This window comes from Pollicipes pollicipes, unplaced genomic scaffold, assembly GCF_011947565.3.
Source record: "Pollicipes pollicipes isolate AB1234 unplaced genomic scaffold, Ppol_2.1 Scaffold_1600;HRSCAF=1878_pilon_pilon_pilon, whole genome shotgun sequence".
NCBI classification, from domain to species: Eukaryota; Metazoa; Arthropoda; class Thecostraca; order Pollicipedomorpha; family Pollicipedidae; genus Pollicipes; species Pollicipes pollicipes.
Window position 1 is genome coordinate 14,870,816 of NW_023595962.1, and position 27,616 is coordinate 14,898,431.

Here is a 27,616-nt window from a genome sequence, read left to right on the forward strand (position 1 = left end):
GCCCGTCGTATGGCTACCCCTCCCACGGCCGCTACTCCTACGGCCACTACCCCTCCCACAGCCGCTACTCCTATGACCGCTACCCTTCGCACGGCCGGCCGACGTACCTCCCCTCGTCAGACCAGCAGCCCTCGCACGGCCGACCAACGTACCTCCCCTCGTCAGACCAGCAGCCCTCTCGCCATAGCGGACCCTGGCCCCAGCGCGTCTCCAGCAGCCGGCGCGCGCAGCTCGGGAGGAGAGTGATCGATGTCGGCGCGGAAGTCAGCAGCAACCGGGTGACGACGACGAAGCCGGCGCCGGCGCCTGCCGCCGTCACCACCGACAGCACACAGAACTACGTGAAGAACACGGAGCTGTTGGTCAAGGTGAGTGCGGGTCAGGTGGGAGAGAGAGGGAGGGGAGGGAGGAAGAGAAAAAGAGGGAGGGGAGGGAGGGGAGAGGAAGGGGGAGGGGAGAGGGAGGGGAGAGGGAGGAGGTGTTGTAAACCCACACCTTTAAATCAGGTGTTTCTAACCGGGGGAGGATGGGTGGGTGTGATTCATCCTAAGGGAGGTGTACCAGGGTCTCAGGAGGAAACTGCAATGAAGTAGCACCACAAATTAGTCAAGAACATCCAGGCAGCGCCAATACGTAAACACAGTCGCTGTCTGGAGAGTCGCATACTACATGCATTGGCGTGCATTATCTGCGAGCACTGAGCTGAAATATCTGTTATAGAAGCCAAACAGTGCCAGCGCTTTCAATAGTGTCGATTGTTCAGACACCAGCGTCACACCGAAAGTTCAATCCCGAGCAGTGAGTTTTGTTGTTGCAGCTGCTGTGACACGGCTGTCATCGCAATAAGAAGACACATGTCTTATGTTGACTGAGTCTTGCTGTTTGGTCCGAGGGGAGATCATAGTGCATACATCTTCAGGGAAAAGATGTACAAAAGGACCGGGGTGGTGGTGTAGATTTTGATTACAGCTCTTTTGACATCGCAGCGTCAACGTCGTCATCACAGCAATGGGCAATGTCTCACGCACAGTCCGTTGTTACCTGAGCACACTTAGCGCGGGCAGCCTGCGTATACACGGACGCTGAGCCCCGTGTCGTGTGTCTTTAGCGCGGGCAGCCTGCGCATACACGGACGCTGAGCCCCGTGTCGTGTGTCTTTAGCGCGGGCAGCCTGCGTATACACGGACGTTGAGCCCCGTGTCGTGTGCCTTTAGCGCGGGCAGCCTGCGTATACACGGACGCTGAGCCCCGTGTCGTGTGTCTTTAGCGCGGGCAGCCTGCGTATACACGGACGCTGAGCCCCGTGTCGTGTGTCCTTCCAGATTGCCACACACTTCGACAAGAAAGGCTGTTTCCGCCGTCTCGTCTGCGAGTGCGAGTACTACGACGACGACAGTGCCTCGCGCACCCTGGAGGAGAAACTCATCCTTCACGTCTTTGGGTACACAACGCAAGCATTATTTGTTATTGCTATGGTCGATTTATGTACTGACCACCAACTTTTAAACACAAGTTTTGAAGAATATTTAAGTTATAATTGCTTTTGATTTTAGCTGTTATTACTCTCCTGAAATGCGTGCATATTATTTATTTTATTAGCAATTATTGCATATGCGTGCATATTATTATATATTAGCAGTTATTGTTCCAACAAAATTCGTGCAAAAGGCGTGCATAGGGTGATGCGACGAAAGCTACCGTAGTTTGTTTTTCTTTACTCGATATCTTTTCTTTTGCAGGCAGCACCCACTTTTGAGTTTCCCTCGATGTGATAATTCTGTAACCGGCATAATTTCATCGTGCAATTTCATGTGACAGTTGTGGACTAAAAATCCACAACTCTCAGACAAATGTCGAAAGTGGCAACAATTCAGACGTCTCGCATTCGTCAAAGCTGAGAGGGCTCTTTTCGGGAATAATGATTGTACCTCGTTAAAGAAAACATAGAATGCGTTTGGAAAGGGCGATCCACTCAAGCCTTTTTAAATGCTCTTAATAACAGGCAATTCATACATGCATATAATTCCAATTAAGCCATTAGCGTAAATATTCCATGCTTTAAATGGAGCCAATACAAGTTTCATGCTCTGGGAATTGAACCCTATCCACCTCTGTCTGATGGCATCTAACTGCAGTTCTCCGTTCGGGTGTAAGTAGGAGGGACCGTAGGTGGGTTAGGTGGAACGTGGGCGACCCAGGGAACACGAGGACCGATCAGAAAATGTAAATGGTTGAGGACGTTGAGGACGTTGAGGACGTTGAGGACGTGCGCCACGGGAGGAGAACAACGCTAGTCTTGGCTAGTGAAGTGTGAACGCGGATTATGAAGACAGGTCTAGATGAGGGCTGTGATGGAGAGGAATTACGAAGCATCGTAAAGCACATATAAGGCACAGGCATAATTCTGTTTTCAGGCGAAAGATGAGTTCGCAAAGTCGCACGCTTTTGGATGATGATGGGTGGAACTGAACGGAATCGGTCGTTTACTGACGAGTTCGTCTCATGTCGATGGGATTAAAAATTATTCTGTAGTACAACCACTCATTTTGGCAGCCTAGGACTTCTTTCCTCTGTCTCTGTGGTCTGTCTCTCGTCTCAAGCTAAGTAAGTTGGCCTAAAACGGCTCTGTAAAAGTTATGTACCCTGTCGGAAAGTGCTATTCAACCCGAATTCCCCCAAATATGTGCGACCATGACCGGTCTAAACGCTGAGAAGAAAAGGGGCCCATGAGCTGAAAGGAGATCGGTGCCGTTTTGCATAACATATGCGAAATGGTAGAACGTTTATTCCTTCCTCGTCTACTTCTTAAGACCATGGCCCATATATTTTCTCCCGTAAGTACACAGCGCCGCAGCCCGCTTGAGAACCGTCTGAAGTGGGACGGAGCCAAGCTACCTGCTCTGGAGCCCTGCGGTGCTGTTTCACACTGTGGTTTTTGAGCAGTTGCATGTTCCTGCCGCCAGGAAATATGCGCCATTTGCACGATGTGTGTCATAGGACGTGGGCTGCGAATCTGTTTGTCTGATCTCTGGCCTTTGCCGTTGAATCTTCCTGCGGTGGTTTCGTTGGCGATTTAAGATTTTAGAACATGGTGGCCAAATCAGACAACGGACGGGAGGATCCTGTCAAAATTAACCAAATTGTCCATATCAATTACTCGTCCAACCAAGTAACCATTCGTAGTCCGCTTGGCCAGTAACTGCGCCAACTTATCACTGGGTGGTCATTGGTAATCCTTTGAAATGTGAGTGTTTGTGCAGTCAAAGCCAAATCCCAAATGGAGTGCGACAAAGTGCCAACCATCGTGATTGCTTTCATTCGAGAAATTTTGCTTCGCAAGCTTCACGCATGTCTCCTGGCCGTGCAAAACTCATCCAGCCCTCTCCACAGCATGAAACGGAGGAATAGCGGCCACGTGACAGAAACCCGTTACCTGGAGGCGGCCGCCATCGGAGAGGCGGCACGCCAAAGCGGAAAGCCCGATCCGTGCGCACCTCTCGCACCCAAATGCAAGCAAAATATGGTGTTGAAGCTGCGGGCAAGAAAGAACAAGCAGCGCTAGTGTCATCTGGGGAGGAAGGAACGAAACATTACTTTAAAGGTGGCGTTCGCGGATTTGAAGCAAATCTGCTTTCGGAGCGTTTGCGTGAACTTGTCTCGTGCGACCCTTGCAAGCTATGCATCGACTTGGGCAAACAGTGAAACGCAGCACGAGAAAGGATGGGAGGCAACTGTGGGGAGGATGCTTGCAGCTGAGTGACCGCAGAAGCAGCGAATTTCAGTGCAGCGGCCGAACAGCTACTGAAATGCCACGCATCCGCAAGATGTGCTGCTTCATTTGTCGGTGAACCCATCCGGGCCATGCAATAACTGCCGCACAAGTGAAGCCGATGGCATCGGATCTCTTAATTTGAGTGCGTATTCTTGCTTATCCAGTGCCTTGCCCGTTATTTATGGAGCGTAGTGATGCTGAAGTCCGTGGACGCACGGCCGTGCGGCGGACTGAGGTTTTGTTGGGGATTGTTGGGGATTCCGGCAGGCGGGGCCGAGTGTGATCTTCTGTGGGTATTCAGTGTGTGTGTGTGATCCTCTGTGGGTATTTAGTGTGGGTTGTCGGCCGAGGAGGCGCCTGCTTCGACATGGGGACACAATAAACGGCGACTCTGTTCATTGGCGCCGAGAATAGACAAGACGATGAGCAAAGCCATCTGGTAGTCCGCCATTGGTCAAGTGCTGCGTGTGCTGACACGCAACGAACACGCGACTTACGTCCCGGTATGTTCGAAACACGTAACGATCGATGTGACGTTCGACACCACAGCACGCACGGCAAATACTTTGCTCGTGATGGAAGTGCACCCGACTGAAACGCCACGGACTTAGTAGCCACGGGACGCAGTTTCAGAGAATTCACAAATCACCCGTGCAGTTCCCCTCCATGCCGATCATTCACGGCGCAGCTTGCGTGCACCGAGCCTTCCAGAGCAGCGATCTTCGGCGCTACAGGGACATGAGTCTCGACCCGCACGCCTTAGTTCTGGGAACGCACCTCAATCCTCAGACCCCGCCAGTCTCTGACGCCAGCTCCTGAGTCAGCCCGCATGCCGGCCGCCGCGAGCCTACCGACGTCGGAGCCCGCCAGCGAGCGATGGAGACTTGGGCCTCCAGAACCAACCGCCTGCCAACAGGCTCCGGCCCTGGCCATCACTATTTCAGACAGACTGGCAGCAGCTCAGCTGCCAGGAGCTGCAGGAGAAAATTACAGCAACTCGGTCGGTTTGCTGTTCGACGCGTCTCGCGGGCCGACTGCGCCCCCCTGGGGGGGGGAGGGGGGGGGGGGGGGTAAAACAGGGACGTAAGGGGGAAACAATTTGTATTAGCAGTTTCTCCAGAACACAAGACAGCACAAAGCAACCGCGCATTCGCCGCGACCGCGCCGGAATCGCTGCCGCGCCAGAAGCGCCGCAGCGACGCCAGCGCCACCGCGGCGGCGGCGGGCAGTCCCGCAATTAAACAACGCAACCACGGACATTTAAAAGCAAGCTTGCTCCGCTTTTCGCGGCGGGACGAAACGGGCGCCGGCCGGCCGGGGCGCTGCGGACGGCGGGCCGGTGCGCCACAAACGGCGCGCACGACCCGTCTCCGCGCCACAAACGCCACGCCCCGGCCGGCCGCGCCACGGGCCTTCGGCGAGGACCGGAGTGTTTAGGGAAAGTGCTCTTTTCCAATAGTTTTCCTCAACACAACACAAACGCCGGCGTCAGCGGCCAGCGCCGGCCGCGACGCGCGACGACGACCTGGGGGGCGGCCCCGCGGCGTCGCCGGGGGCCGCCCGCAGCGACGGCGACGGGCGCGGCCGCCTGGAAAGAGCCGCACGTGGCCGCCGCGCCCGCCGCCGGCGCGCCGTCCGCCGCCGCGCGCCGCAGCCGCCGCGGCCCGCCAGCGTGTGCAGAGGCGGCGTACCGCCGTCTGTGGTCCGCGCCGAGGGCGCTTCGTCCGCCGCCGGCGCGCGCTGGCGCCGAGCGAGCGGGCGCGCTGGCGCCGCCGCCGCCGCCGCCGTCCGGCTGCTGCTGCCGCTGCTGCTGCTGCTGGTGACGGGACGCCGCTGCCAGGCCATGGGAGAGGAGGGGACACGAGGACCGCGCTTTGACAAGCACGACAAGAAGAGGGGGAGGGAGAGGGAGAGAGAGAGAGAGAGAGAGAGCAGAGAGAGCGAAGTCAGAATCGCAAAGCATAGTTCAGAGCGAAGTCGATTTATTTTTTTCTGGGTTTTGACGCCGAGGCACTGTTTTGGGTGACCAGCGCGTGGTCTGCCGCCGCTGCCCGGCGCTCGGGCGCCGGGCCGCCGGCCGCTGCCGCGCCCGGCCGGAGCCTCGGCTTCCCCGGCCGGCGGCGGCGCGGCGACCGACGAGTGCCGCTGGCCGCACGGCCGGCTCCCGGGCGCCCTCCGAGCCCGACAGGAGCCGGCCGGCCGCGGCCTGGCAGACACGACGCTGGCGATTTGCTGCTGCTGATGCCGCCGCTGCTGCTACTGCTGCTGATGCTGCTGCTACTGTCGCCCTGACGCCACATTCCCTGTGGTCCGCCAGCGTGCGCGACCAGTTGGTCCGCTAGTGTGCGCGACCCTTTGGTCCGCCACGATGCGCGACCCTTTTGGCCCGCCACAATGCGCGACCCTTTTGGTCCGCCAGCGTGCGCGACCCTTTGGTCCGCCACGATGCGCGACTCTTTTGGCCCGCCACAATGCGCGACCCTTTGGTCCACCAGTGTGCGCGACCCTTTGGTCCGCCACGATGCGCAGCCCTTTGGCCCGCCACGATGCGCAGCCCTTTGGCCCGCCACGATGCGCGACCCTTTTGGCCTGCCAGTGTGCGCGACCCTTTTGGTCCGCCATGATGCATGACCCTTAGGTCCGCCACGATGCGCGACCCTTGGTCCGCCACGATGTGCGACCCTTTTGGTCCGCCAGTGTGCGCGACCCTTAGGTCCGCCACGATGCGCGACCCTTTTGGCCTGCCAGTGTGCGCGACCCTTTTGGTCCGCCATGATGCATGACCCTTAGGTCCGCCACGATGCGCGACCCTTAGGTCCGCCACGATGCGCGACCCTTTTGGCCCGCCAGTGTGCGTGACCCTTAGGTCCGCCACGATGCGCGACCCTTTTGGCCTGCCAGTGTGCGCGACCCTTTTGGTCCGCCATGATGCATGACCCTTAGGTCCGCCACGATGCGCGACCCTTAGGTCCGCCACGATGCGCGACCCTTTTGGCCCGCCAGTGTGCGTGACCCTTTTGGTCCGCCATGATGCATGACCCTTAGGTCCGCCACGATGCGCGACCCTTCCGGTCCGTCTGCATGCACGACCCCTCGGTCGGCGGTGTCCTGCCGCCGCCGGCGCAGATCGTTTCTGGCCGGCCGCCGTTTCCACGGTGAGACCGCGCGCCGTCCAGCCAGCTCTAGCCGGCCGGCGGCCGCCGCGGCCAGAGCTCTTGGTCCCTGACAGCGGGACGGAGAGAGAAAGACAAGAGAGCAGAGAGAAAACGAGGGACACAGGGGAGAGGACAACGGGGGAGGAGAGGAGGGCAGCGCGGCGGTGGCGAGGCCGCGCCGGCCGGCGCCGGACAACCCGGCGCCAGCCAGCGACGTCTCCGCCCCAGTCAGCCGTCAGTGGCCGGCAGCCGGCGGCGGCGACGGCGGCAGCGGTCGCCGCACGGTTCCGCCTCCGAGTCGGTCGGCGGCGGCGGTGCGCCTACAGCACCAGCTTCTTGGGCTGCTCCCAGGGGAAGCAGTCGCGGCCGAAGTGGCCGTAGCTGGCCGTCTGCTGGTAGATGGGCCGGCGCAGGTTCAGCTCCCTGTGGGGAGACGCGCAGACGCTGTGAGGGGCGGCACCGTGAGCACGGCACGGCACGGCCACACGGCGGACGGCGCGGCGCCGGTGGGCAGCGATCAGCACGACGAGAGGCCCACAGCTGGCCGCCTGGTCAACAACGCCTCGCGCTAGCCTGCATGTCCGGTTGCGAGTCGACACGCGGGACGATGCTGTGCGCTGCATTGCGCATGCGCCGGCTGCTCTCAAGATCGAAGGAAGCGCCTCGCTTCTTGGGACTTCCGCCCCGGTCGAACCGCAACAGCGGCGCGGTCAGCGGCGCGCCCCTCGCCTCGCCTCGCCTCGCCTCGCACTCACTTGACGATCTTGCCTGGACGCAGGTCGAAGTTCTTCTTGACGATGTCCAGCAGCTGGCGCTGGCTGTAGGAGCTGGTGCCGTAGTGGAACACCGTGATGGAGATCGGCTCGGACACGCCGATGGCGTACGACACCTGCCAGCGCCGGCCGCGGCACAGCACAGCGTCAGCACAGCGCCGGACCAGTCGGCGTCGCCGTCACAAGCGCCGACACGGAAAAACGGCACCGGCCGCCGACAGCACGCGCTGTGCGCTGTGGTGACTGGTGGAGACGGAACGGCTGGGACGGGACACACGCAGATGGCGGCGGCCGTCTTGCGCCCATGCGTGCGTTCGTGTCCGCCACGCGAGTGGCGTCCGATGGTAAGTGATGACGAACATAACTGAACGAACGTCATTGAATAAATGTGAGCAAGAAGTTAACAAACAAGAATTAACGATAATGCTGACGGAAGGAAGGCCGCCGGTCACTGAACAGAAACTCCACAGCCTCTCCCGCTCCCACACCAACACACAGACCGGCGCTCGCGCGAATTCTGACTCAGGATCCATCGCCTCGCACCCAGCAACGCCTCCCGCCAAGACGGGCCGCGCCGACGCCGGGCGCCGCCTCAGCCGGCCGGAGGAGGCGCGGCGCCTCACCTGGACGAGACAGCGCCGGCACAGGCCGGCCCGCACCAGACTCTTGGCCACCCAGCGGGCGGCGTACGCTGCCGATCGGTCCACCTTGGTGTAGTCCTTGCCGCTGTGGACGCCGAGGACCGCGCCCGGTTAGATGGTGCTGTGGCACCAGGTGCGCACCACGGCGCCGTTCCACGCCGCGCCACGTGGCGGTCATTTAGTGGTGCGGTTTATGGGGACGCTGGTAAAATTTAAGGGGACGTTGGTGCAATTTAAGGGGATGTTAGTGTAATTCAACGGGACGTTGGCGCAGTGTAAGGGACATTGACACGGTGTAAGAGGAGGCTGGTGCCGTTTAAGGTGACGTTGGCGCGGCTTGAATGGACGTTGGTGCAGTTTTACGAGAAGGTTGGTGCAGTTTGAGGGGACATCGATGCGGCTTACGAGGATGTCCCCTAGGCCGGTTCAGCTGTCGCCCAATTCGGCAGTTGTTTAATTGACTTGTCTGTGCAAATAGGCGCTCGGATGGTAAGATCGGTTCTGGGCAGACATCTCATGTGCTTATAACTTGCATACGAGTACAGAGCATTCGGGCCGCACCATTTCGCAAGCTGGAGGAGCCGGACAGCACAGCGGTGTACAACGCGGCAACAGTCCCGCCGCAACATTAACAGGAAGAGGAAGTCGCCTGTGGCCGGTATAGAGGCGTCCACTCGATATCACTGCCCCCCGACCGTACCCCCGCTCCCTGAACGCACCCCTCTCCCTCCTCCCTGAGTATACCCCTCCCGCTTCCCCGACCGTACTCCTTTGCTCCCTGATCATACCGCCTGCTCCCTGGCCGTACCCTCTGCCTCCTGGCCCGATCGCCCCCCCCCCCCCCTCCCCCAGCCATACAACCGCCTGTCGAACCCCTCGCCGGTCCAAGATACGTCGGAGAGAGCGGTAAGATGGCCCGATTCTCCGCCAGAGCATGCTCGGCAACAGCTGACCAACAACGCAGCTCTTCCCAGCTCTTGCTTATCACAGCCAAGGACGTAGCCAACGCAGAGGGGAGGGGCACGAGCCAAGCCCCCCTCTACCCCCAACCACCCTCCAGCCAAGAGACGTACACTAGACACCGAGCGATTTCGCCACAAAGTTTAGTCCAACTTCGCGAGAGTTCGAACAGAGCCTGCCATTCACCCCCCGTCCCTCGAGCGACTTCCTGGCAACGCGCCTCCCGCCTGTCCGCCGTCGGCGCCCCGAGCGCCGCCGCCCTCCAGCCGCCGTGCTCACCTGAAGGCGCCGCCACCATGGGCGCCCCAGCCGCCGTACGTGTCCACGATGATCTTGCGGCCGGTGAGGCCGGCGTCGCTCTGCGGCCCGCCGATGATGAACTCGCCGCACGGGTTCACGTGGTACACCGTCTGCGGGGTGAGGTACTTGGCCGGGATCACCTCCCGGATCACCTGGCGGAAGCGCGGGGGGGGGGGGGTCAGCGAGCGCGCGGTACGCCCCTGTCGCGACGTCGCGGGAGCGGGGCGAGCCCCGCGCCGGCCGGCCGGAAGTGTGGTGTTTCGGCCGACCAATGGGCCATTTGTTACTTGTCTGGCGATTGGCTGGTACGGCTGCTCATGTTACCAGCTGGTGGGCAGTGCAACTGGCCAGACGGAAACACAGCCGGCGAGGAGTAATAGGCCGGACGGAAACACAGCTGGCGGTCGAAGCCACCAGCTGACGGTTGAAGCCACCAGCTGACGGCCGAAGCCACCAGCTAGTGCTAACTGGTGGAGCACGTTTACATACGGTTAACCACAAGGCCCTCATCCACCGGAGGATACCGGCATGGTAGGGAGCAGGTAACTACCATTCAGCAAGGCTATGAGCTGCTGGTCTTTCCTTCGCGATACGAATTGGCATGTCTTATTCCGTCAATAATCGACCGCGCCCCGAGGTAGACGTCACCAAGGAAGCACAAGCCATATGGAGTGGAAAGCAATCGACGTTTCAGGCTGTATCCATGATCACGAGTGAACAAGGTTAAGTCCACCCTGTTCATTCGTGATCACTGAGCAAAGCGTGAAACGTCGAACATTGTCGATATAGCCATCCCTTCCTTGATAACATTGCTTCACCAGTACCTCCCGGTATATTAGAAAACAATTGCTGTCAGAAAAACTCAGAGATAACATCCAAAACTCAGAGATAACCGACGCTTGGTGGCTGAACTGAACCATTTACACGAGATATTAACGTGAGCCACGACCACACGACCGCTTCCCTCGAGAACCTGACGCACTAAGCAGACGTGCGCGCTAACACGGATCCCCGACAACGGTCCGGCTCCTTTATGAAATGTCCATTCGACAGACCAACCAAACTACATCGCACAATGCATGCAAATGAATGAGGATGCAAATGCAAATGGAAGAAAACGCAAGAAAAGATTCTGCATTATTATCTCTGAAGCATAGGGAAAGGTAGCCGCAGACGTCACAGAGAACATGGTCGATTTGTCACCAGAGTAGCATCCCCCTCCCCTTCCCATCTCTGATGCTGACCTTTTCCATGACCTCGCGGCGGAGCTGCTCCAGCGAGACATCCGGCGAGTGCTGCACCGACACGACCACGCTGTGCACGGTGCGCGGCACCATGGCGCCGCCGTCCGACGCAGTACTCAATCGTCACCTGGCGGCACGGCGTCAAACCACAGGTCAGCTGGCCAATGATAGATGGCAGCACGAGTCACATGTGGTAGCGCAGGAGTAAACAGGGAGGAAGCGCTTAATACATACCAGCTGAAGGGACCCAGAGGCGCGCATCTTATCTTATTTTGCATAAACTTCAGCAAATGTTGTTTTTTAATAATTGCGAGTGCTATGCATATGTCGTGCTTAACAGCATAAGCGCACGCCTCCAACTCTGAGACACCCACACCGCGTGCGCCGAAACATACAGCGGTCACGAATACCACGCGCTCGGACCTCTCCGGACCTCTCCACAAATCGACACTGAAACCGGCCGGTATCCCGCCCACGGCACAGATTCGTCACGGACCGTAGCAACCCCCCCCCCCCCCCCTCCAAATCACATCACAATATCGGCCAGCGGCGCCAGGCTACGTCGACAGAAGCCGGCTGCTGTCCCGCCGGCCGACCTGGTGACGGCTCGGCAGCACGTCACTTGCTGACGTCACAGCCCCAGGGCGGCAGCCTCAGCCAGCGCTACCACGGCTCCGCAGGCACCTAACCCGCTGACGTCACAGCCCCAGGGCGGCAGCCTCAGCCAGCGCTACCACGGCTCCGCACGCACGTGACCCGCTGACGTCACAGCCCCAGGAATGCGGCCTTCGCCTGCGCAGCCACGGCTCGCTGGGGCACGCGGCAGCGGTCCAGCGTGAATACTTGATTAAGCCGCTGAGTTTCGCCCACGTCATTCCAGCGGGACTTCTGTAGCGAGTTGCCCGGGCCGGCCGGAGGGCTCACCTGCGTCTTGGAGTCGGGCCGGGCCCACCAGAGGGTGCCGTCCTTGCGCAGCTCCGAGATACGCCGGTTGAGCGCGTGTGCCAGCACCACCGTCAGCGGCATGCACTGCTCCGTCTCGTCAGTGGCGTAGCCGAACATGAGGCCCTGCGACGTCACGGCAGGTCACGGCAGGTCAGGTCGCGTCAGGTCAATGGCGGGAGCGAGGGCGAGGCATGACCGGGCTGGGCTGCGGTACTGCACGGTTGCGCGTGCCACCGCGATGTACAATTATTCAATGGGTTGAACCTTACCTTTTTGCACTTAGTGTAGGCGACTTAAAATATATACGATCCCGCCTATTTAGGTTAGACAAGACAATTATTGCGAATGTTCCGCAACTCAAAGGACCGGACGTTCGTGCACCATACAAGAACTTTCGCATGAAGCCAACCAGTAACATACAAAGCAGAACTGAAATCATAAGTAACAAGGCCAAACAAAAGTGGCAACCCATTCCCCTATTCTGCCAGTCAGCACATAACAGTGCTGCATAACAAGGAAACAGGAGGCCAAAACGCGGGGAACCTTCCAACCAAATAAACAATTTCGGCAACCAGTGAGCTGGACATCTAACGACAACCCACAGTACTCACACGCCCGGCCAGTGACGTCAGTGCTGTACCAGGCGAACACGCGGCACGCGCCGACCAATCGGTGCCCAGCCGCCGTCCCCGTCAGCATGCACCGTCAGCACCACCACACACACACGCCCAGCCACCGTCAGCATGCCCTCGCCACCACCACACACACACCCCAGCCCCGACCAGCCCCGGCAGGCGGCCCCACCAGCGCCTGCTGAGGAGAGCGAGAGCCGCGGACCCCACCATAAGGCCGCACCGCAGGTACAGGCCGATAGGGGTTCCGAGCATGCAGCTACAATATCGAGACGGGCCAGGGGGAAGGGGGGGGGGGAGCTAACGCGAGGAAGACGAGGCAGGGACGGAGACGTCGCCTGGTGCGGCAGGGATGGGTGGCGGGTGGGGAGGGGAGGGGGGAGGGCTGACGTGGAGACGCGACAGGGACAGAGACGTCGCCTGGTGCGGCGGGGATGGGTGGCGGGTACGGGGAGGGGAACAGAGCGGGAGACGGGGGACGTAGCTGGAATGTCTGATGTTCAGTTCACAACTTTTAATATACCAGGAAGTACTTGCTGTGCGACTATAATGACGGCACCCAATAATTCGAGCTGCGCTCACCTTAAATATACATCCTCAAGATATCGAGCTCGACATATCGAATGCCGTCAAAATAACGTTATTTACCATTCCTGCCTCCTGGTCGTTTAGCCAGTACTCCCAGTATATCGCAGGTCGTTATCTCAACGGAAGAACTTTCAACTTTGCCAGCAAACCAGGAGCTTAAGGCCTTTCGTGCTTGCATCAAGACCATGGGGACAGGGAGGACTGAACGGAGAGGCGGCGTTGGGGCTCTACAGGGGGCAACGGTAGTCGCACAGACCCGCCACGGTCACCTGGTCACCGGCGCCCACGTCCTCGTCCGAGCGGCCTACGTGCACGCCCGAGGCGATGTTGGGGCTCTGCTCCTCCAGCGCCATCATGATGCTGCACGTCTTGTAGTCGAACCCTGCCGCCGGCAGCGGGCCGTCAGCCCCGCGGCAAGCACAGCCCAGTCACCGGTTAGTTCAGGGACGAGGGAGGCTCTACCGGCCGGCCGGCCGGAGGCCTACCGGCTCGCCGCCGGCACCGGACACCGACTGCTGGTTGGTGGTAGTGAGAGCGGGGTGGAGACGGGCAGCGCATGCAGTTGCCGCCGCCGACTCCATCATGCACCGTCGCCGGTCGCCGCCCCCTGTCGAGCCCCGGGCGCCGCACCAGAGCCGCCGCCGCCGCCGCCACGTTCGCCATCCCCTCTGTCGGCGCGGTTAGTCCCTTTGCGGCGCCGCGTGCAGGCTGAGCTGGCCGCGGCCGCCGGCAGGTGGCAGTACCTGGTCGCCGGCCCCCACATCGTCCTCGTGCCGGTCGATGTGTACACCGGCCGCAATGTCAGGACTCTGCTGCTCTACGGCGATCATCAGGTTCAGCGTCTTGAAGTCGAAGCCTGCGGCGCGGCCGGTGTTCACACGGGCACGGAGGGGGCGGGGCGAGTTCGAACTCCGGGCGGGTTAACGTTAAGTGCAGTGCACGGTCAGCAGAGAACTCCGGCTGGAAGTCGCGCGTGAGTGCAGTGCGCGGCCTCACCGCCACAAGGAGTGGGGAGTCAAGTGGGGAGGGAAAGGGGAAGGCGGTCATGCCACTCCGAAGAGACACGGCGACCGACGCATCGACACACACAAGCGCATGCACACGCACTAGACATCACCGCCAGGGCGTTCGTTCAGACCTCGCGGGAGCGATATCCGCCCCACACACGAACACATTTCATACTCGAAACAGGCGACAGTGCCGCAGGCCCGAGCGGCGGTCCCTAGCGCAGGCCGAAGCGCTTCCCCCGGGGACCACCGAACCCGGGCCTTTTTCCTAACATCCGGCACTGTCCTGAAGACATCGCCTAGCCGTCTCCCAACCACAACCACCCGGTCATCAAGGGCCGGACCGGACAAGTTTCCAGGCCATAAGCCCTCCCCGCCAGCGGTCAGCGCCGACCCGCGGCTTCGCATGCAAGCAGAGTCTGCCTCGGCCGCCGGTAGATGGTAGCATCCAGCGCCTGACCTTTGCGGCAGTCGTCATAGCCGATGTCACGGATCGTGTCGCGCACGATCCGCTGGTAGTCGACGGTCGCCTTGGACGAGATCTCGCCGCAGACCAGGATCATGCCCGTCTTGGTGGTGGTCTCTGAGGAGGGGACGGCGCGTCAGGTCAGGTCACGTCAGGTCACACCAGGCAAGGGAAAACCGGATACAGCGCGTGAGGTAAATCTAGCCATCACGGACGCACCTGAACCACGGCCGCTTCGACCGCGATCTCCGCGCAAATGTCAGGTCGGATCGGGCCAAGGCCTGGTCAGATCGGGTCAGGCCAAGGCCAGCTCAGGTCAGGTCGGGTCAGGTTAGGTCAGTAGCGAGCGGGTTTGGTGCGAGGCATGCGTGGGCGCCGTTGAAGCCAAATGCGCCGATTACGAGAGTGACCGCGTCCTACAGACGGTTTGGGACTGTTGACAGGGTGTTTCCGGCATGGGCAGCACCTTACGTGTACACCCTGGACGCTTATGTCTGAAATCTGAGCGCACTTTGGGGCCTGGCGATGAAAATGGCCAGGGAACCAAATCATTACTTTTCAATCTGCTATTACATCGGCTACTCCACATCCATGAAAATAGCACAATACGACCGCGAAACGAAAGACATTTGGTAAGCTTCAAGCAGTCGTCACTTAAAACTCTGATCCGAAATCTCCCACACACATTTGCAAAAAACGCATTATCGACTCCCCCTTCCATACCTTACTCAAGGCCGCTTCACCCGAGTCACTAGTCACAACACAAACCTTTTGGTGTACGAGCACGACAAAAACAGGACAAAAGCGGAGAACAAAATCTGACAAGCGTTGACATCAGCAGTGACGACGGCAGACGGTCGGCGTCGGCGCTCAATGCCACAAGTGCGCCACAACTGTCGACTTGGCGCCGCGAGCGCCGCGTCACCTTCAGGCGATCCATCTGGCCGTCTGTGCCATTCGCAGGTACGGTGCGGCTCACAGGAGTCAGGTGTTCACCGCCACGGTGAGCGAAAGGAGCGAGGGGGAGGGGGAGTCCACGCGGCCAGGCAGTGGCTGGCCGCGCGGACTCCAGCCGCCGCTGGCTCGTGACGGCCTGTGTTTCCATCACCCTCTCCCCGCGCGCCTAGGTCGCCGGGCGCGCCTCATCGACCCCGGCCGCTGTTACGAGCCGTCGCCACGGCCACGCAGCACCGTCAACAGACGCCGGCGTCGATACCGCCGGCTGGAAGCCGCGGCGGGCCATGAGCCATGTCGGCGGGGCCGGCCGATTCCCAGCCGGCCGCTCGACGACGCTCGCCCGGCGCCGGGGTCGGCCGGCCGGCCAGGGGGGAGGGGGAGGGGGCAGGCGTGGCGCAGCGGACGCGGCTCGGCGGCGGATGACCGAGGAGCGGGGAGGGGCGAGCTGATGGGGCTATGTGGGACGCAATACCGTCGGGGTGCGGCGGCGGCGAGCCGATGCGCCACCGTCAGGACCATGCCAGCGTCCGCACGGCGAGCGCAGGCTCACGCTGCCCGCTCCGGCGGCGAGGCGGCACTAGACCGCGCCGCCTGCCGCACTCTGACGGCGCCGCCGCCGCCGCCGCCGCCGTCCCATTCCGTCCCGTCACGGCCAGCTGCAGACCAAGCGGCTCAGCGTGGGGTGGCCAGACCGGGCCGACGCGTGGTCTGGCAACACGCCATCCACCCCGCCGGCCGGCGGCTCGCCGCCGCCGCAGTGACCCCGTCACACAGCAGACCAGGCGCGCCCGCCGGCTTCCCAAGACAGGCGCTTCACAGGTGCGAACGGGTGGTGCTACTGTCGCGCGCCAACTAGCGCCAAGTTTTGAAGAGTTGTCCTTTTAACGCGAATGCACGTCGTTCCACATCGGAGCACGGCATTAGCGCGGCGGCACTGATTACCACTGCATACGTAGAACATCCCCACGTGAAGGGCACGTACCTCCCCCGACGTGCATCCCCGTAGTCTTAACGTGGGGACCTCGGGCGCCGCGTTATACGCATCAACGCACGCAGGGACGCGCCACCGCCCTCTTCTGGCACGTGTCCGAGCCCCGGCACGCCTCCCTGTACCGTACTGTCGCCGCAGGCAGGGCACGCGACGCCGCGTCGACGGCGGCGCCTCGTCACTCACCGCAGGCCACCTTGGCGTCCGGATCCTGCCTCAGGTAGGCGTCCAGGATGGCGTCGCTGACCTGGTCGCAGATCTTGTCTGGAAACACAGACGGACACAACAGTGAACAGGTGTTGGCTGGGAGCGGCAGGCGGCGCGCTCGCGACGGTTAAATGATCGCTCGGAAACCGTGTCAGAGGGAGGGAGGAGGAAGGAAGGGAGGAAACGTTTGTTCACGATGGTGGTACAGCTATGCGACTGGATTCTCAGACACGGAAAACCGTGTGTGACAAGACTGCACGTGTTGCCGAGGAACGCAATCACATCGATGACGGGCCTGATCCCAGATATCCATCCATTCACAAGGCTCGGGTTGAATCATTAAAGCGATAATCAGCCTCAGGAACTAAAATTTGTACGCATGTGGCGCTAACGGCTTCAAAGACCACATGCGAACCAAGAACACACAACGTCAGCCAGCAACAGAGCCAAGCCTCCCACGCGTAATCATACCCACGGAATCAGAGCACAATAACAGTGTAATCAGATCCACGTCTCGACTGAGGATGTCGCCGACGCGCGTACATCCCAGCCAGAGCGAATTGCTCTTCAGAGCACCCCGTCTGCCAAACGCGTGGTCTGAGACGGAACCACGAAGTGTCCTCACACCGGCGCATGGTCTGCGACGGAACCATGGAGCGTCTTCACACCAGCACATGGTCTGCGACGGAACCATGGACTGTCCTTACACCGGCGCCCGATGGCAGCAGCAAACCCCACGGTACCTGGGAATTGCTTGTCCCTCAAAGGTCACCGCCCTCACACTATTCGCACGCGACAAGCTTCATCCCGAGTTCCGTCCCCACGGCGCGAACCCTTCCCGTTCGCAAGCTCGGCTTCCCGGCTGGACAGCGCTGACCTCACAGCCCGGCACAGGGCGCTGGCGCAGAACGCTCCACAGGCAGCCAACACGCCACGTCACCGCCCACCTCATGCACCCATCCTCAGGTTCATCTCGCGTCTGCGCACGGCCGGGCGGGGAGGGAGCGGCGAACACGGCGGCCGTCCGCCCCTCCAGAGGTCAGCCCCGGGAGAACCGGTCGCTGGGCCGGGGGCCGGGGGCCGGGGTGAACGGCCGACGGAGCGGCCCGCCGGCTCGAGGACGGCAAAGCGTGCCGAGGCCCGCTGACCGCGTGCACATGGGCACCCGGCCAGCGGAAGGTGGCGCTTCACCCCACGCAGCCGACACGGAGGTCCTTCTCCACGTCAGCCCGCGTTTGTTTATCCTGTTTCACCGGAATCAGCTGAGCTTGATCCTCGCTTATCCGCCGACTACGACACCGAGCGCGGGACGGCCCTGGCTTGCATCGGAGTCTGACATAATTAGTGGGGACCGATCACATGCATCGGATCTCAACAGAAGAGCGCGGAGGACGACGCACCATAGTCCGAATACTAGGAAGTCCACGAGAACTCCGTCTCGGAGCCCGAGCGTGACACGGCCCGAGCGGCGACTCCGGCTTTGGCCGCCGGCCGCTAACGGCCCATCGCCCGAAGCCACGGCGGACCGCTGCGCGGAGATCGACGGCCTCTTACGGTGGTCTGTCAGCAGCACGGCCCGCGCGCCGTTCCAGTAATCGAGCCCCGCGATTACCGACCTCACGCTCCCACGCGCCGCCGCCGCGGACGGCTCGATCCTGCGCCGAATTGGCCGCACATGCCTGAGAAGATCGGCGCCTACGTGCTGCCGCCATGGTTACATGTTGAGAGCGCGTACCACGACCGCGTTCCCCGTTGGCAAGGCAGCTACGCGAGGTTGCCGCCTGACGTTAGGCAGCAACCACACGAGATTGCATGACGTCACACGTGTGGCTGTGCTCCCAGCCGCAGGAACCGTTGTGACGAACTCATGTGTGATCTCGCACGCTGCGACAAACGGACGGCGTTTGGCAAAGGGAGCGCGACCCAGAGGTACGCATGGGCCCACCCCCCGCCTCGTCCCACTGAACAAGTGGACCGGCAAACAGCCGCGTACAGCGGCGGCCACCGTTAAGACTGCCTGCTGCCAAGGCTCCCTCGTAACCCAACTGTGCTTGACCTACACAAAACAGCGAGTGAAACCGAACGGTCGAACTCGTCGGTGAGAACGCTCCGGTCAACAACCTCAAACAGCGCTGCAGCCGCTGCGGCCCCAATTCCAAATATCAAGCAGACATGGTTCCAGACGGAGCACTTCTCCGTTTGTTTAAGCCAACTGTTAACATGGGCAAGTAATAAGCCGATCCCCGATACGACGAATGCCGCGACTGAATCAGACGAATCTCGACGAACGCACCGTATCTGAGTTCACTATAAACAGGCGCTGACGGCGGCCGCTTGCGACATACCGAAAGGAGCACACTCAGGGCTGAGGAAGGAGCCCGGCATGAGGTGACGTCCTCAACTGGTGCGCAAAGGTGACAGCGCATAACGCCGACATGACCTAGGGTCACTCCGCGGAGGAGTTGTCCGACGGTGGTGAGAAGACATATGAGCTGCTGTTACCGATACATATGAGCTACTGCTGTACTGTACTGTACTACTGTACTGCTACCGTCACGGACCCTATCATCAGCATTAATGCACGTAGACGGCATTCCCATTCATTACCGCTACATTCATCTGACCAGAACAGAATCATCTCAGCCGCACCATAGCCGGCTATGGAATCCCTCCACGGCAACATGGCCGATCTAATTCACCGGCATCACATCTCTCATTCATCGAACATTTCCAGTTGGACCTGAACCGCTTCCGGCCCTCCACGTCCAAACAGCATTGTTTCGGCCGAGCCACTAACGGCGATGCAGCAGCCCCAGGCCAGTTCTCCACTGGTAAACAAACGCCTCAGTGAGCTTTCTGTGACGTCACAGGTACCCACGCCACACACAAACGGCAGTAATCCCAGGAGCAGGATCCGCCGCGGCGCATTTCCCTCCGACATAAAAACACGCCTCCGGCACCTCACCCGCAAACGAACACCTGCAAACGAAACACGGGCCTGCGGCACCTCTCCACGAGCGTGTGCCGCCCCTATTACGCGCCAGTAAGTCGGCTCCTTTGCACGCCGCACAGCTGCACACCGCCGCGCCGATGCACGGAAGCCGGCCAGAACCGCCGCCGGGCACGAAGGCGCGCGTGCACCCGAGCCGACGCCGCCAGCTGACGGACACGTGACGCTGTGGCATCCGGGTCTGATCCGGATCTAACAGGACGAAGTCAGGTCGGGTCAGCCCCACGCCTCCGGGCACGCCGTCGTGTGACCCGGCCGGGGTCGCAGCACCGTCGCCGCAACGGCGGCACGCGGCGACGACCGCGCTGCTGACGCACGGCGCGATACAAGGCACCTACAAACATCGGCATCGAGGACTCGTGGACCGGTGGCAGCTCGCTGGTCTCGACCGCACGCTTTCGTCGTGACCGACCGCCCCCCCCCCCCCCGCGGGTGAGGCTTGCGGCACCCGGCTGCCGTGCGGCCTCGCCCCCGCGTAAGGCCGGTCCCGCCGACACCGCGGCCGCTCGGCCCAGAGGCCGGACGGACGCCTCGCGCGCGCCGCCCCGCCGGCCGGGGGTCTGCTGGCGGCGACGCTGTGTCGCGTGGGTCGGCGACCGAGACCGGCTGGCAGGAGGGACGGAAGGGGACGGGAGAGGGACGGGAAAAGGGATGGCAGAGGGACAGAAGAGGGATGGGAGGAAGGAAGAATGGGAGGGTAGGAGAAGAACATGAGTGTGACTAGAAAAGGACAGAACAGAAGATGAATGGATGTGGGACAGGACATGGGTGGGACAGAAGGACAGGAGGACAGGAGTGGGGTTGGCATGGGATAAAACAGGATATGAGGGGGACAGAAGGTGGACAGGAAGGGGACAGGAGTGCTGACAGTGACAGAAAAGCAGACAGCAACAGAGATGGGGCAGAGGAACAGGAAAAGGTACTCTAAGTATGCAAGGTATGACTGGGAGGGTCAAGGAAAGGACAGAGGCAGGACCACGAGACTAGGACATGTAGGACAGAACACTTAACCCCAACATGGAAAGACAAAGTCATAATCTCTCACATACTCTCCATCAGAGAAACTGAAACATCGCTGGTATTCTGCGGGGAAGGCATCAATGAGGATCACAGTGCTCTGAACATAGTGACAACAGGATTTGTGCAAAATTGCCCCCCTCCCCATCACACTGACTAGTGTGGGTTCAGACCACTAGGTGTCCCCCCCCCCCATCCCCTTTCCATGCTGTCAAATCTGGGAGGTGTCTTTGATGCTAGTCATGAAACAGAAGACTTTCTGTCATGATTCTAGCCTTACATCCACAACTAACAGGATGAATCGTAACAACAATTGAAATTTGAGGATCAGCTCATCTTGCCTGAGAATTGTTCAACAGAACATAAGTACCAGGGTGTGCATGCCTGAACACCAATGGTAGACTGGGGAGAACAGCAGTGAAAACACGGAACCATCAACAAGAGAATAAACAATACTTGTTGTGTTCTGCATTCACTATGTACTCAATTAAAAGGACTGGGCCTACTGTATGACATGAAAACATTATAAAGGTTCACTCTGCCAAGAACATATAGCTATATTTTTTGCCACCACCACCAAATGCAAATAACTAAAACATTGCCACTATCACAATTTCTCTCCAGCTACAGCAGTCACAATCATTTCCTCTAAGTGGTGCTGCTTACCTCCCCTTGGGTAGTCATTGCTAAAAGTTGGTTACATTATTACAGCATAGAGCAAACATCATCGGCATCAGCAGATTGCAAGTGAATCATTGTGTATGTTGCAACTCTTGATATGTGCACCTCAACAAATGTGTCCTGCACCCAGTTTCTTTAAATGTGAAGTGGCAGGATTCTCCCACTCCATCTGACACTAATTTTGAATGGAACCTTCAATTTGGAATAAAACCACTGCATGAAGCTCTGCCTAAGCAGTGTCCCATTGTTTATGATGGCATGCTCCTGGTATTTGCAATGACAGCATTGACCCCTTAGCATTCTACAAAGGTGGTGATACTTGAAACAAATGTGGTAGTCATCTTGAATGAGCTGTTGAAATCAAATTCTGCTTGTTACACAAGTTAAAGCAAAATAATTTTTGGGGCATGCTAAATCCATCTGTTTGTTTGTCCTGTGGCTCAGTTGTATAGAGCGCCTGCCTTCCGATCCAATCCACCCACTCCCATCCGCCGGTGGCTGTGGTCACTAAATTCTGCCATTGCCTGTGATTGTTGTGATTGCGTTGCCTGTGATTGCGTGATCGGATGGAGGGGGTCAGAGCTCGCACAACAAGCACTGCTTAGCGTGAGCACTGATCCCAAAAATCCATCCGTTCAAGAGGGTTTGGATCAAATTTATAATAAAAAATTGCCACAGCAATTAGTGCTACTTAGTGCTACGTCAGCACTGACTGCACAGCCTGGATTTCTACTTTAGCTGGTGCACATTTCCTTCTCTGGGTAAGCAATTCTATTCTTCTATCTGCATGGTGACCAAATAAAATAATGGTGATGAAATACATGCACAAAAGCATTCCTTTTAGTTAGTATGGCCACACAACACATGCAAAATCAATGGGTACATGCTTTTCCTTCCAATAAACAATTATTACCATAAATAACCAGGCTCATATTTGATACTTAACATCTTGTTGAAGCATATACACTTTTGCCACAGTTAATAATTGTAGTTTCCATTAAACAACTTTCAAATAACTCTTGAAATGCATTACAAACACCAGCGGTACATGCGAATGATACTCAAACCGGCATCTTTTAGCCTGTCATTTAACAAATATGCAGTTCATGCAGTGTTAACAACCAGGACCAGGTTGACAGCCCATCAAATTAATATGCACAATCAAACCTTTGCAATGCCACATTCACAGCAGAAGATCTGCTGACTCTAAAAATTGAATTCCCAGCCACGGCCAGAGGAACGGTAATAGATATGGTAGGCAGCCACTACAGCCACCACACAACACATACAGCCACCACACAACACATGTAGCTACCACACAACACATACAGCCACCACACAACACATACAGCCACCACACAACACATACAGCCACCACACAACACATACAGCCACCACACAACACATACAGCCACCACACAACACATACAGCCACCACACAACACATACAGCCACCACACAACCCTCAAAATATAATATAACTCCAACACTGGCAATGGAAGCAAGTCCTGCAACTTTGCAGCAAACTTAAACACCCATGACAAGGCCAATCACCTGTCATCAGATCCAACAGAAAGGTTGTACTTTTAAGGAAATGTTAATCGCTGGTCATCAGCACTAAAATATAATACGGCTGTACCAGGGGGGGTCGCATAAATGCCTTCAATTAGCGCCCCCCCCCCTTGTTCCATCTTTCCTCACACGTGCACGCGACGTTCCGGGCGCATTCACGGTTATCCTCACCTGCATGTCCTTCCCCGACCGACTCGGAGGTGAAGAGGAATGTGTCTTCCGGGGCAATGCCGTCGGACTCCATGCCTTGGAACCGCGTGACGCCGTTGGTGACGCCGTTGGCTGTGATCAACTCGCTCGGCTCCGGCATCCTAACTCTCCCCCCACGGTTTGGAAAAGAGGCAGATCGCCGCGCGACGCCGGTATTTATAGAGTCTGGTAGGTCACGTGACCACTCACTGCGCAGGAGTCGTCGGCGCGCCGGTGAGGGTGACGGTCCGGCGAGTAGCGGTTGCATAGGCCGGCCTATTTTAAGACCTTTTCACCTCGAGGATCGGGGACATCCGTTTAAGGGAGATGCTTTTATGTTAACACACCCATGAGAATATTCTAACAAGTTCCGTGCTGCGCTAGCGAAAAGCATTTCACCCAGCGGCGTATTTACGCGATGAACGTTGAGCTCCACCTGGGTCAGTCATGCACAACTTACCTTGTATCTGTTTTGGCAGATCTCTCCGCTCAGAACAGTACTTTCTCATGAACTGTCTTTGCCCCACCACCCTGGATATAAAATCGTTCCCGCGCCTTTGTTGCAGCAACCTGCGATTTTTGCCACCAATTTTACAATGTTATCAGCGAAGTGTCAAGTTGCATCAATCATCGATTCTCATGAAGCGGTGAATGACGAGATAGGGTTTTTGTGGGCGCCTGACGTCGATATGTATTGCTTCCTTATCCGCAACAAATGTGCAAAATTTTTCAAATCGGTCCCCGAATGTCTTGCAAGGCCGTCACGAATCTTGCAAAGTCGTCAGTGATAATCGTGGCGTTTTGTATGCCCCTCTCGACATTTCATGCCACGAGTGGTGCCCATTTCCTCCTGGGTGACGCACTACTCTCGGTCATAGGAGGGGGGGGAGGGGTGCATAAGGGTCAGCCATGGGTGCCTTAGGTTATCCCGTGCTCCAAAGCTCCTCACTTTAGCTGTCTCCCCAAAAAGCTTGTACTTCGTCGTCTAACTCATAAACTGTCATGATTTTTGGCTGGCGGCGAGATGAACACATGACTTTTTCCAGTTCACTGGTACGGATGAAAAACATGTATGCGTGCAGTGTGCTATTTTGCATGTTTGTTCGTCCTAATGCGGTGGGGCGCTCCAATGTTGACAGTCGATTGCTGTGTACGGCGAGCATTGGCTTTCACGGACGGTGAATTCCTGCTGCCATGGAAGACAAGTATGGGAGAAGTCATCAACCATTCCGAATATTGAATACGGAGTTGCGTTATCAGCATGGTGTTATAAGACAGACAGGTAGGTGCAGTCAACCTGAGTCTCTAAATTTAAGGTGGCTCACTGGCTTGGTAACATCAGGGGTCCAGATCCATGTCCAGGTCCAGGTCCAGGTCCACGTCCAGGTCCAGGTCCAGGTCCAGATCCAGTTTCAGTTTCGCAAGGCCAGGCGTAGAATACGAGCACTTGCAGGGGTTTATTCTTAAGTCCTTCTTGTATAACTTTTTGCGACCATCCCATCCCATGCTATCTCAAACAACGAGGTTACTTTCAACACAGGAACATCTGGAATTTTGACGAAGTTAAATTTGTCAGATTTTTACCTAATTTGAACGCGATTTTGATAAAGATAGAACAGTGGGGTACCGTTTTATAGTAGAGAGGTTACTGATTGGTTATGTATGGAAAAGTAGCTTTAAATGACCTCTATCTATGAACTTATTGCAAACTCTTAACTCATTAACATGGTCATATCGCAGATAAGAACGTTTTTATTTCAGGTGTCATATTCCCAAGGAGGAAAGAAGCACAATTATGTTCTGGAGAACCATCCAAGTAAAAAGCGAATAGTAACTAGCGCTGACACTGTTGTTGACCAGATACTAAATAATTAGAATATAGACGTTATCAAAACAGTTACAAAACCTACCAGCAGGGTAGAGACGTTGGTAGCTGATTTCCCCCCAAAATATACTTTCACAATTTGAGTTAAGAATGTGTATCGGATACCTCATGCGAACTTACCTTGGTCCCAACAAAACGCTGAGTGGACCGACTATGGGCTGCTGATTTCCATCCGCAGTCTCCCTAAGCGCGCGACAGAATGGCACTGGCGAGTCTGTCAATAATTCTATGAGAGCCACGGGAGCGATAGAGCAGCGGGCCAACAATGAGCTGCTGCTTTGCCCCGCCAGTGTTTAGCATAGGGCATGCGCCCAAGAACGTATAGTGAAACCAGTTGATGATGCATGTTGTCTGAATACATGCGTGGCGTCCTGCTGGCTTGGCCTGGTTCGTCAGCGTCGGTTCGTCTGCTGCCTGTAGGAGTGCTGCGCTGTGGGAGACGCTTGACGCCTCAGTGACGGGACTTTGAGCTCCGGCGGCCTCGGCTGGTGCGCCGGCGGTAGCGGGAGGTGTCCGGTGCCGGCGTCGATGGAGCGGTTTCGGGTGGGCCGACTGGCTCAGTTCCCCGCTACCTCGACCCAGTGATGCATCCTTGCTATGGAAGCATGGCACGACTCCGGCTGATCTGCTTACCGGGGTGTGTGTTCGTCGCTGTCGCCGCCGTCCGCTGCTGGTGCCGCCCGCTTCTATTACGCTGGTGCCGCCCGCTGGTGACGGACCAGCGCCGTGCCGCTGTAGATCGTAGATCGCGGACCAGCGCCTGAACTGTAGATCGCGCGATACCGCCAGCGGGATTTACACGACTGCTCGGCACAACTATCATCACGCCACGCACAGCGCTGCTGGCGTAGTTGATGCTCGGTAAACTGCCACAACTACCTCTACGCTCACCTTATATTTGCTGTGATGCGTTTGCAATGCCAGGGTCTACGTGCAGTCCTCTCCTGACAGGAGTGAGGAGGTGTGGGTAGCTCGTGGTGGGGCGTGAGCTGTCTTGCGCGTTGTATGTAGCTGTGCCGGGCCCGGCGCGGGTGGCGCCCCCTGGGGTGCCGGGCTTGAGGACTGGCCACTCTCTAGCAGGGTCCATTGGGGTGCCTGGCTTGAGGACTGGCCACTCTCCAGCAGGGTCCGCTGGGGTGCCCCGGCGTTGGCATGGACCTGCTTGAGAAGCACGCCGTGTCGAGAAGCAGCGACTTTTGTGCTCACCGCTTCAGGATAACGAGCGGTCTAGGAGGACAAGAGGAGCTAACAGAGCTAGAGCTAGCTGTAACAGCTAGAACAGAGGAGCGAACTTGACAGCCGGCCGCTTTACGACGCAGGCAACGACCCACGTGTGTGGGACCCCCTGGGGTGGCAACGTCCTTTTTGAGACGCGTGGACCGGACGGTGTGATGGACCTGAACCAGCTCGAAAACGTATGGGGTGAAATGCCTTTTGGAGTCTGCTGAGAATTCAGCGGCCACCTAGGAACGCCTGGCCTGGGATCTGCGCGGAACCAGCTGGGGAATCACAGCAGGACGCGTAGCTCAGACTGTATGGAGCCTGCTGGGGCCGCAGAGGCCACCTTGGGACGCATGCGCTTAACTGTGCATGGAGCATGCTGAGACCACAGCGGGACGCGTTGCACAGACTGTATGGAGCCTGCTGAGACCACAGGGGCCACCTTGGAAGGCGTGGCCTGGGCTCTGTACGGAGGCCGCTGAGGCCACAGCCGGAGTGGTTTCCCGACTGTGACCTCAAGCCTGCTTCGGAGGCATCACGCCAACCACCGCCGTTCGCAGCTGTTGCATGATAAGCTGGCCGGCCAAACTCAGCCGGGACGTCCGGCCTGGCCGCTTGGCCTCCAAGCTGGTCTGATTCGAGGGTCGTGGAGCCTCCTGTTCCAGAAACAGGCTCTCTGAATGTAGAGAGTGCCTCCTAGAAAATACCACCTGTCTCCTAGTTTGTAACGGTGGATATATATATATATATATATATATATATATATATATATATATATATATATATATATATAATATATATATATACCCGAGCCAAAAAAGTGATCACCTTGAACGTTGCCCTGGTGGGGTGGGGATGGGAGGTTGATGTGACCCTCATATTTTTTTTTAGAATAACTGTCCGGGATATTGGGCAATCGCGCTTAAATATTTCTGGTAAACCATTTATAATAGTTTACTAAACAAGTACTAGTAAGTACTGGTAGATGTTAATAGTACTAAAGTGCTAGTAAATGTAAAAAGCACCAGTAAATATTTCTACTAAATTTTGGGGCAGCATTCATTGCTTGTGTTTTGACACCAAAAACCTGCCCCGGGCTTTTTTTATTTAGGAGCAGCGGCTGTTTTTCAGGAGCACTGCACGGCGACGTGTGGACGGCGCAGGCGGCGAGCGGTAACCGAGGGTGCCACGGAACGCACGAGAGGGCCGACGTTGTGACATTAACGGAGCCATATGGCACAAATCCATGTTAAAAACAGATACGAACTTACACTGTTGTACTAGGTATTTAATAAGGATCGCGCCTGTATAGATTTTGTGTCGCTACATGGCGTGGTCTCGTATGTATTAGGCTGCAAGGCTGAAAAGTGCGATTTGGGGGAAAATTTGACATTTGACCTGTCTTG

General features: G+C 57.9%; 1 protein-coding gene and 1 pseudogene across 1 annotated transcript; one reads left to right on the forward strand and one right to left on the reverse strand.

Moving 5' to 3' along the window:
* Window positions 1–4,170, forward strand: LOC119091144 (uncharacterized; the record flags this gene model as incomplete). The annotated part of the gene is given in 3 exon segments (XM_037213811.1): window positions 1–368; window positions 1,323–1,441; window positions 3,391–4,170. Coding segments are annotated over 3 exon segments (659 nt in total), but the record flags the coding sequence as incomplete, so codon positions are not given.
* A 2,987-nt stretch (window positions 4,171–7,157) lies between these two features.
* Window positions 7,158–23,243, reverse strand: LOC119098040 (S-adenosylmethionine synthase-like; annotated as a pseudogene).
* Between the last annotated feature and the right edge of the window lie 4,373 nt (window positions 23,244–27,616).